Here is a 10,977-nt window from a genome sequence, read left to right as displayed (position 1 = left end):
AAGTACTTCCTCCTATCTGTCCTGAAACTTCACCAGCTCCCCTGGAAGGCTCCAAGCTCTAACATTATGAGGGAGAAATGTTTCTCTACTTTCTCCACATCATATTTACACACCTTTACCAAGTTCCCCTTACTCCCTTGTTTTTCTTCTTCTCAACTAAGAAGACCATATTAGAAGCAAAAAAAACTTGTTCTGATGAATTGGAAGAGCCGCAAAAAGATTCCACTGAGCACATGGATTGACAATATGGACAGACTAGCCACATACGAACAAATTGCATGTCGACGCAAATTAAGAATGGATAAATATGAAGAAATCTGGAAGGAATATTTAAGCGATAAGGCGGACGGTGGGGGAAGTAGGGGGATGAGAGGTGGGGAAATATTGTTAAAAAGGTGTAGTCATAGGTATACTCAAATCTGAAATGTTAAATTGTGTTATTAGTGCTATTGTGGTTTTTGTTGTATGTGTTTTTTGTGGTTGTTGTTTGTATTGAAAAAATGATTAAATAAATAAAGAAGACCCAAATATTGCAACTTTTCCTCATATGGAAGGCAACTTTAGTTTGTGTGAAGGGACTGGCGACTGAAGGCTAAAGGTGTCTTGTGAGACGTTTGGTCCAGATCCCTTACAGTGGCAATCCTCTGTAGGTCTACTCAGAAGAAGCAGGCAGCGGTTGACCGTGTGATCCAAGCAGCACTGTCAGCTTAGCAGGAGAAATGGACCCTGCTTCCCAGCAAGGCTGCACTCTCCTACCCTTTCCAATCGCACCTGAAAGTACAAGGGGCTCGTGGGTCCCAAGGTCGCCCTTCCTCCCGGCCCTCCGCGCTCTCGAGAACCAACGAGCAGATGGAAAGCTTTCCCCAAGGCGAAAAGCCAGCGGCGGGGAAACACCTACCGAGCGCTTGTGTTCGGCGCCCAAGGGCTAGCAGCCATGGCACGATGATCCACCCTGCGGGAAAGGACCGGCAGCGCGAAGTAACAAGCCCGGGGCAGCGCCTGCGATCACGTGGCGGCGAGGGGCGCGCGCTTGTGAGGCGTTTGCCCAGGGCAGCCGCGCGGGGGGCGCCTGGCGGCTGCGCCGCATTTCCTCGCCGTCCGAACTCCGGCTGGGGGCGCGTCCTGCGTCTGGAAGCGATTGGTTGGCGAGGCGCGCGCAGGGGCTGAGCTCCGCGCCGAGGCGGCCCCCTCGCCCAGCTTACAAATGCCGCCCAGCCCGCGCGCCAAACTTCACTCCAACTCCGCCGCTGGGCGCTCTCGCGCTCTCCTCGTTGCGCGCCTGAGGTGGCCTCGCGCCCCTGCCTGCCTCTCCTCCCTCGGCGGCTGCCGGGGCTTGCGCTTCTTGGGGCAACTCCGGCGGCAGAGACATGCCTCCGTCGTCGGCGCCGGCTGCTCCCTGGAAAAGCTTCACTCTGGCTTTGCTCTTAGCCACCGGCGGAGCGACTCCCTCGAGGCGGGTGAGTCGTGACGGGGAGGAGGGCGCGGGGCTGAGTGCTATAACCGAGGGCGCTTGGCCAGCTTGCAGCTTGGCTACTACTGCTCGACGGGGTTTGCCTGTCTTTGCTCGGCTTTCTCTTGCCCCGAGCGAGTGCGAGAGGAAGAAGGGGGGGGGGGGGAGAAGACCATTTGCCCCAAGACACAGCGCCAGGGCTGCCGGCGTCGATCCCTCTCGCTCCCACCCCCCGCCAGCAAAATCAGGGAGCGTCGTCTTTGGAGCCACTTTCTCCCGCCCCTCGGACAACTCCCTTGTCTTCAGGCAGTTTGCTCTGCGAGGGCGGAGGAGCTCGACGTAGTTGGCTTTCTTGGCAGTTACCATTCTCCCTTCCGCCGCTTTCCTCCTTCCGTAGGCCAAGGGCAGCCGGGCTATGCTGCATATATCTGAGCAATAGTGCGGGAGGTGGGTGGGTGGGGGGAGTTCAGTTATAAAGCTGGCGGGGTTGCAACCACCGTCAAAAGTTTATACGATCTACACAGGGTCCCCCCCCTAAATCATTGCTTATCAAATGGCTGTTTGCAACCGGTAGCGCAAAGCAGCGTTCAGAAACTGAGTGTTCCACTGGTCTAAGACGCGCTCATCTCAAAATCTTGACAATATAATAGAGACATGCCTGACACAGGGATGAAAAAGGGGACCGTCTTCTCCTAGAGTACCGGGGGACTGATTTCTCTGGGTGTCAGGCGCTCCTAAACAAAAGCCACTTGATCCCAGCTGAAGCATTTCTGCTATAGTTCACTCTGGAGCCGTTTCCTACAGCCATACAAGCACTACTCTGCCTCTTGGTGTCTGCTGTTGTGTGTGGCATTACCTTTAGAAGACTATTGGGGGTGGGATGCTCAGATTAGCTGGCTGTGTCAGGGACTTGGATGGCATTAAGTGAACTTGCAAAGACAGCTTCAGTTTGTATATAGGCTACTCAAGCAGCATCTGCATTGGGGTATACAATACCCATATATGAATGAATTGAATGAATTTTTATTACTTTGGTCACAGACCAGTTCCAGCCCACATACAATATCAAGGAAGTCATAAAACATGATAGGGATACATTTGAATTTGCAATTAGGTATAACAGGGGCAATACAGGTAAAGCAACAGTTAAAAAATACATACTTTAAAACTTAGTCACTAACATATAGCCTAAAATTATCATTTAAGGCCTTAATCATTATGATAGCATAGCTTGTTCCCTAAGTTTTATGGCAATCGCACAGAATTTGGCTACCCTTAATGTGATCTCAGGATCCTTGTCCTCTACCAGGGATTTTAGACAAGTAGCCATGTATATTGTTTGGGACTGTGTTGTTTGCTAGTGGAGAATAAGATATAGGGCTTTCAAAAAGGTGTTGAATGGCCTCATCTGCGTATCGTTACCTTATCCGTACCAGTCTCAGTGTTGGGTTTCAGCATTCTCAGAACTGGGAAGGTGTGATGCTGAATATATTTTAAGTACATGCAAAGTCTGTATAAAATGCTTATGAATTTGTGGGTGCTTTTTCTTTTCTTTAAAAGGGTAAAATTTCTTACCTTTGCGACTTTAAATATACTGAAAATAAATACCTAAAAATGCTAAGCTTTGTGTAGCTAATGAATGTTTTTGCTCATGAGAAAGATGCAGTGGGCTTCTCCTCCAAGGAAGTGTGCATACAGGCCAAGAATATTTTGTGGTCTCAGCAACTTCACATAAATTTAAACTTCTTAAAAGAATCATGGTTTACCTTCATTTACCTTGAAGTAGTTTTGATTCAACTATAGACATTCTGGACAATTTGACACCTGCGTATGAGCATCATGTGCCTCTTTGCCAGTAGAAATTGGCGCATATTGTAAGTGTTGGTCAAAAGGAAATGGTAAATTATGCGGTCAGACTTTTCTTTTCTTTTCTTTTTAAAAAAGCATGCATCCTATAGAAAATGCTAGAAAAGAGAACAAGATGATTTTGCAATAATGGAATAAACCTCCTTATTTGTCTTAGTTATAGCTGTTAGCAAATTATTGCCAATCCTCTTGGTTGACACAGCATCCAGAAAGAGCTTTCAAACTAGGTGTGCTGGAAAAGATCCTGAGGGATTTTTTTTTTAAGTATGGGCAGTAAAGTATCATGAAGTTCAGTTAGTTGGTCTGAAGATAATGTCCCCCGTAAATAGAATGTTAAGCTTATGCTGCAGTGTGAGTTTATTCAAAGCATTAACAGTCAGTGCATGAAGCCAAGACTGAATTGCTAGTTGAAATACATGAGTTTAAAGAATGGAAGAGAGTATCAGCAAAATGTATAATTTTGCTTTATTAGTTTTGCCATTAATGTAGAAAGAGTACTTGGGGTAGGATAAATATTCTTTTGTGATTCAGTACCTTCAGTATTTAGCCTTAAAAAGAACCTTTTTGGGGGTCTTTCAAGGTCTTGTAGCGGTACCATTTATATATTTACTACGTTTATATTCTGTCTTTCTGCCAAGGAACTCACAACAGCATAGTTGGCTCCTCTCCCCTTTATTTTCTCTTCAACATAACCATGGAGGTAGATAATGTTGACTGACACTGACTAACCCATGATCATCTAGTGTGTTTCGTGGCTGAATGGGGTTTTAACTTTGGTCTCCTTTGTCCTAGTCTAACCACTTCACCATGTGGACATGTTGAAGAGATTTCTGGTCCCTCTCCTGCAAAACACCAACAAAGGTTTATTAAAAATAAATAGAATGTATAATTTCATAAATGGTCAGTCATTGTCCTGCTTTCAGGAATATCTTCTGACCTAGCAAGTTCCAGTGTCACCCTTGCTTGTCAGGAGGTGTTTGGCGCTGGAGGTCAAGCACAATAATTGCCTGTGAAATGGGTTTGCTTTATGAAGAGGAAGTGAGACTCTGAGCTCGATGATGAGGATTAGAGGGGATATGGCAGGAATGGTGTCATTGGGGTGGTGGAAGAAGAATGACACACTGTTGCATACTTGAATGAATGGATCCTTCATTAGTATTCCATGGGTCCAAGACTGAACAAAACAGAATTACAGAATGAGCAGATAAAGGATGGAGAGGGAGGCTGCCGCCACCACAGTAGTGCAGGTGACAGAATGAGGCCATTTCAACAGTAAGGATTGAGCAGAATGAGAAGATGCAGAATGAAAAGCAAAAACTGATATCTTTGTCCCATTTGCTTAAGAGAGCAATCTTAAGATGCAAGCTTCTGTGACAAGGCCTCATTGAGGATGAGGGAAGATAGGCTTAGGCAGATACTGTTTTTGCTGTAGGCAACCCAAGGAGCTGCTCAACAGACGGACTTGAAAGAGGCACTTTCTTCTTTAGAATTACATGAGCTCTTGATGCAGTTTTATGACCAAGCCTCTCTGCATTTCTTCTCTTGACCAGGTGGCTTTGCCCTGAGTGAGACTTGCGCAGTGTCTTCTGGTTTCTATTAATGTGCCCTCATTCTGTCACCTGCAGTATATTACTATACTGCAAAAATGAGGGATCAGTCCCAATGGGGCTGCAAACATTTTTTTTTAAACAAAAGTTTTACCAAATAATAGTAGCCTCTTAATGTTGTAATAAAATGTTTTCAATATGTTAGAGCTAATAACACGATTCTTCAAAAGGGAGCTGCACATTAAAGAAGGGAAGGTTATTACAAAAAGATCCTTTAAATATTTGCCACAACTCGCTATTTCCATTTTTTAAAGATGCCCAACATAGGGTTTAAAAAGCAAAGAATATGATAACTTGTACTCCACTAACACAATTCTGGCAAAATCGAGCAATTTAAAGTTGAATTTAGTAAGGCTTATAAAATGAGAACTTTGGGCTGGATGGTACCCTGTGAGAATGAAGAGAGGGCTTGTTTGAAAACTCCTTAATACACGCAAGAATGAATAAAAGTCATGCTCATTCCTGTAGCAACTAACCACAGAAAATACATATCACAAAAGATGCTGTTGATCAGCTAGCTGCCCACATCATAGTTTTATTGTTCTCTAAGCCATATGTTTAAGTTCAATTCTATCCATTCTATTCAGTGGGACTTCTCTCAGGTAGGTGTGTATTGGTTTATAGCTTTATTGGCAAAATTATTGACAAATTTCAAGAAACCCATCCATCTATGCTGCTTGCTTTTCCATTTCTGTTTAAAGTTCCTTAAATGTTTCTAACAAAGTAACCTACGTCAAACATCTGTTGGTTTAATCCTGTACTTTATTCGCATTCATGTACTGCTCAACTTGAAATTTGCTCACTTAACTGCATTTCTTGTGCTCTGTTGTCTCTGGGGAGCTCGTCATAGATATTTCTGCTGTTCCAATAACTAACCCATTCAATCAGTGGTATGCAAGTATCTTGAATAAACTGGGAGGAAATGAAGAGAAGCTCTTTTACTTGCTCTAGACTTCCTGACGTGGACAGCTTGCGTATTAACTGTATTTTATGCATTGAGGTGACTTGACCATGCTATTAACTCTTTTTCATTCCTGATTGGATTGTGCCATTGAAGAATAAAAATAAATGTAAATTGTATCACTTTAAAGATCCATTCTGTTCAAGATCCATTCAGTTGTGAAGTCCTCACAATAGCTACACAAAAATTGATACTGAACATTGTATTCCTGGAACATAATGTATCTCTGTCTGTAGTTCCTTCTCTACCTGTAGTAGCATTTTTAGTAATCAAGCTGTTAGTGTCATGCATTTTTGGACAGTTTATTCATGCTGTCTTCTGAATGAACGTTAAAGTAGAGCGGTAGTTTCAAAGTGGAGAAATCAGTATAGAAGGGTGGAGAATTCATATATTTGCTGCACTCTATAGATTAGGGCTCTTTAAATTGATGAGAGGAGAAAACGTGTATCTTTCATCAGTAGGGAAGGATCGTAGCTTTGAGTCAGTGGGCGAGCTCTCTCTCGTGCACGCTTTCTCGTGTGTTTTAACATAATAACTTGCTTCTTCCCATTGTCTGATAGAAGTCATTCAAAAAACTTTAGCTTGACTTTTTCATAAATTACATTTGTACTAAATAGTAAAACTCTGCAGGAAGTTTCACATATTGTTAGTACCACTTTAAACTGTTACGTTTTCTTATATTAAGTAAAGTTGTAATCATGCCCACTGCTATTTGATTTAAGTGGCATGTAAGCATTCCTAGAATCGCAGAATTGTAGAGCTGGAAGGGACCTTGAGGGTCATCTAGTCCAACCCCCTGCAATGCAGGGATCTCAACTAAAGCATCCATGACAGATGACCATCCAACCTCCACTTAAAAATCTCCAATGAAGGAGAGCCTACCACCTGCCCAGGGAGTCCGTTCCACTGTTGAAAAGCTCTTACTATCAGAAAGACCTTTCTGATGTTTAGTCTGAATCTCCTTTCTTGTAACTGGCAGCCATTGGTTTGTCTCCTACCCTCCAGATTGCCATCAAAGTATTTAAGTGCAAATCTCCTTTTGAACACCAGTAGTGGAAATTTATTTGCAAATGGAAATACGCACACCATTGAGTAGTGGTCTCATGAGAATGTTGTGCAAATTTCAGCTTGGGCTAATGTTTTCTTAAATTTTAAGTAGAGAATAAGACTGCCAATATCTCCTAAGGGAAAATTAAGTATTCACTGCTTTACACACTTGGTTGCTCTTGAACATGAAGGTGCTATGTCTTTTGCTTGTCAAATCCTAAATGTCAAAAATGGCACAACACCTTTATTACATTGTGCCTAGTCTTCTCCCAGAGAAATTGAGATTTATGGCATACTACTAATTTATCCCCCTGTTATATATCAAGAATTTCAGGTATTTGACAGCATGTCTCTTCAGTTATGGTGGTTGAATACTTTCATAATTTTCCTTATTTAACAGTTTCATGTTTTCCTTGTCTGCTCTCCCCTTTATCATCTTTGGACTATAACTTGTGTCCCTGTTTCTCACTTTAACTGGTTTGGTCAGTCATTTGCTGACCATTTGTTGACTGTATTCCCCTTTTAGGCAAAATCAATACCATCTTCATTGTAGGTCAAACTGCTGTTATCTTTGCGATCCTTATTTTTCCCGGAGTCCCATTTCAGATGAAAGAATGACATCTTTGCTAAAAAAAGTACTGGTAAATTAAAGTTTATACTTTATCACAGGGCTCTTTTCAGACCACTTTCAGACAATAAAATGCAATCACATATCAAGGAGAGGTAGCAGGTAAGAGCGGTGACTGCCTCCACCCTGTGTTTTTTATTCATCGGATAAGGCAGGCAGGTGTAATTTAAGTGTTTAAAAGTGACGCTGTAAACTTTTGAGTGGGGAAATTGCATAAATGCACAGTCCATTTCTGCTCAGAAGGTTACAGTTCTTTTCCTTTATTTTGGTTGCTGAGACTCCTTAATGTACACACATTTGCTTAAAGTAAGCACATTTGGTAGTTGTCATTTTACCTCTTTGCTTGTTGCCAGATTTGGAGCGCTCACAACCACTGTGCAATTGACTGAAAGACATAGGATGTTGGTGTACCTGCAGTTTCCTTGTTCTTTCTAAGCAGGAAAGTTTGTAAACAGATTATAATATAGTAATAATAATACTCAACTTCAAGGAAACCAAACATGCAGAAATTCTGCTTGTAATTTCCCAGTGCTTAGGGAAAGGAAACCAAGACATAAATGCTCCTTCTGCCAAAGCAATGAATGTTTGCTAACAAATAATGGAGAGGTGTATTTGTTTCAGAGGCATTTATAAATGGCCCTGTACAATTGCTGCCTCCCATCGGAGACATACGTTTCTTCAGTTCTTGCCAGTGAATAGCAAATAGTTAATTCCTGTTGACAAGAGTGAGAGTTATGCATGGTTGCTTTCCTTGTATTCTGAAATGAGTGCTAATATATACATCATCCTGATTCAAGTTGGTGAAAGCTGTAATAAATGGATCAGTTTTGAAGCATGACCATTTCCTGTTCCTCCTGTCACAAGGCTGCATCTTTTGCACTGTGAAGAGAAGCAGCTTGTGGAAGGGGACAACTCTTGAGTAGAAAAAAGGGGCCACAGGAGGAAGGATAAACTGAGGGAAAGCCCCCAGTTGCTCAGAGTCCCAATCCAAGACTGCTCTGGGTTCAAAAAAGAAAAGTACTGTAGGATATAAAGTTTTGCTCTCTCTCTGGTTGCTACTAAAGATATTTGTTTTAATTTGCTTTTAGTTGAAGCAAGTTAGATTTTTAAACAGTTGTTGCTCTGTTTTAAATTTCAATATGATTTCATTGGTCTGCTCAGGAATGGTTTATGCTGGTTTAAGTGGTACATTTTTAGATATTGGTTTCATATCTTACAGCTAAGATACTAACTGTTAAGTTGCCTTGAGAAACTACTTGTTTTGAAAGGTTAAATAAAAAATAAATTAATGGAAGCTCATCAAGCAATCACAAATCTGCAGCCAGAATCCGTTGCATGGGATCTTCCTGTTGTAACTGAAACTAAGTTAATGGCACTTTGCTAAAGTCTTGCTGGATTTATGTCTTTCCTTGCTTGTTTCTTCCCACCTGGAACTGTCAGATGACCTGACATCTCAAGAGTTTTATTTGTATAAAACTAGAAATAATTGTTGGAGGTGAGCAGGATACTTCAACACACAGTTTTCTGGATATTGACAAAAACATATATATATTTGAATATCAGCCTTTTCCCTTTGTTTAGTGATCTTATAGTTCTCCTTCTCTGAAGTATGTAAAAAAAAAAAAAGATAAGTTGGGGGCAGCAGATTGTTTCATCTGTTCTTACAGATAATAGTTTTGCTAGTTTCAATCCCTGTGTGTTAGAAAGCTATTTTAGCCAATTAGCCTAACAGCCAGTTTAACAGGACAATCTGATCTATTTAGTAATGAGTGCAACACCATGTAGATATATATATACTGCTGCTAATTTAGCTGACTCTCTGCAGCATTCTGCATAATATCTGGACAGATGTTCAAAGGAAGTTAGTACCGCTTTAGTAAGATATTGACCTCTCTCAAGCATAAACTTGTGAGTGGGGCCCTTATCAGCTCATATGAGCAGTTGCGCCCAGGAACAGGTGCAAACAGTACCAGATGTTTTCTGTATGTCTTGAGACATATTCCTAGAAAAACATACGGTGCTGCTGCACCTGTATTGTTGAAACACTGGGAAGCAATCATTAAAAAGCAATTAAACTGTGTGTGTATGTGTGTGTGCATGCATTATGTATATAAGATCTATTAAAACCTAATGATCATTACAATAAAAACATCACAGCACCAACTATTTCATTAGAAACAATCAGTTCCCCAAAGCCTGTTGGAATAAGAACAGGCTTTTTGTTGTCCTGCCAGCGGAAAGACAACAAGAAGGGAGCCTTTCTAATTTCTCTTGGAAGGGAGTTCCAAAGTCTGGGAGCAGCTACTGAGAAGGCCCTCTCCCGTGTCCCCACCAAGCATCCCTGTGAAGGTGGTGGGACTGAGAGAAGAGCCTCCCCTGAAGATTGCAGAGCCTGGGCAGATTTGTATGAGGGAATGTGGTCTTTTAGATAGCCTGGACCTGTATAGGGAAGTACTCCTTAGAACTAGTTATCTTAGCAATGAGCAGAAAAGTATAGATGGAAGAGATGGTAATTCGGCATGAAATGTTCTTTTTAGGTCTTCAGTGGGAACAAAGACTTATGCAATATATAATGAAATGAGTGCTGTTTGCAGCCAGAATGATTGCACCAAAATGAGGACATCACAATTGCATTGGTTTTTTTGAGGACTGAATTCTTATTCACATGTTTAACACAAGAGCTGCAGTAATGGGCAATGAGGGAACAACCAGCAATATCACTTGGTATTTATCTGTGGCAGCTCAAATGCAAGATGTAATAGTTGTGAAGAGCATTTGCTTATTATGCAGTAGTAAGGTGTAGAATGCCATTTGGTTTCATACTTTAGGTATTGCTACTGTTGCTGTGGGCTGTGGATTAATAAACAGCCCATTAGTTGCATCAGATTCCAGGCCGTGAATGCATTTCCTGTAAGCACAAGAAAGTGTATAAATTATGTTAGGTGATTTAACCTAGACGTATTGATAGTGGCACGATTTAAAGCACAACACAAGTTAAGGTTGTGCAATGTCATGGACCAAAATGCTAAACCAGCATTGCCAAATACGTTAGCACTAGAAGCTTAAATTCCTCAAACAATTGAGATCTAGCTTAATGCCTTTCAGAAAGTAAGGTTTTTGCTTCTGCAAAGGAAACATCTTATTTCACTCTTACACAGTGAAAGCCAGCAACGAAGAGATTTGGGAGTTTGCAGAGAGCAAAAGTATAGAATGCCAGAATGATTGACTGCAAGACGGATCAGACACAGGGATGGTCATGTCTGCACAAATAGCAGCACAGTGCCCCCTCTAAATGGCTCCCTGTGGTGGCTGCCTTCTTCACTGGCAACTATCTCTGCTCTGTATGGAGAAGCTTTCTGTATCTCTGCTACTGTGTACCCACTGAAATATGATTTACGGATGTTGTTCGTTTTGCAAG

The 10,977-nt window shown here is 41.9% G+C and overlaps 1 protein-coding gene across 2 annotated transcripts in view; it reads left to right on the top strand.

Moving 5' to 3' along the window:
- The first annotated feature begins 874 nt into the window (after nucleotides 1–874).
- GLP1R (glucagon like peptide 1 receptor) overlaps nucleotides 875–10,977 on the top strand; it is a 101,845-nt gene continuing 91,742 nt past the window's right edge. For both annotated transcript variants that reach the window (XM_082214858.1, XM_082214857.1), the window contains exon 1: nucleotides 875–1,457. In XM_082214858.1, the coding sequence (XP_082070984.1) occupies nucleotides 1,368–1,457 (90 nt within the window). In that variant the 5' untranslated portion in view covers nucleotides 875–1,367. The remainder of the gene's footprint in view (nucleotides 1,458–10,977) is intronic.

This window comes from Podarcis vaucheri (genome assembly GCF_965113315.1).
Source record: "Podarcis vaucheri genome assembly, chromosome: 3".
Lineage (NCBI taxonomy): Eukaryota > Metazoa > Chordata > Lepidosauria > Squamata > Lacertidae > Podarcis > Podarcis vaucheri.
This window is presented reverse-complemented; position numbering and strand designations above follow the sequence as displayed.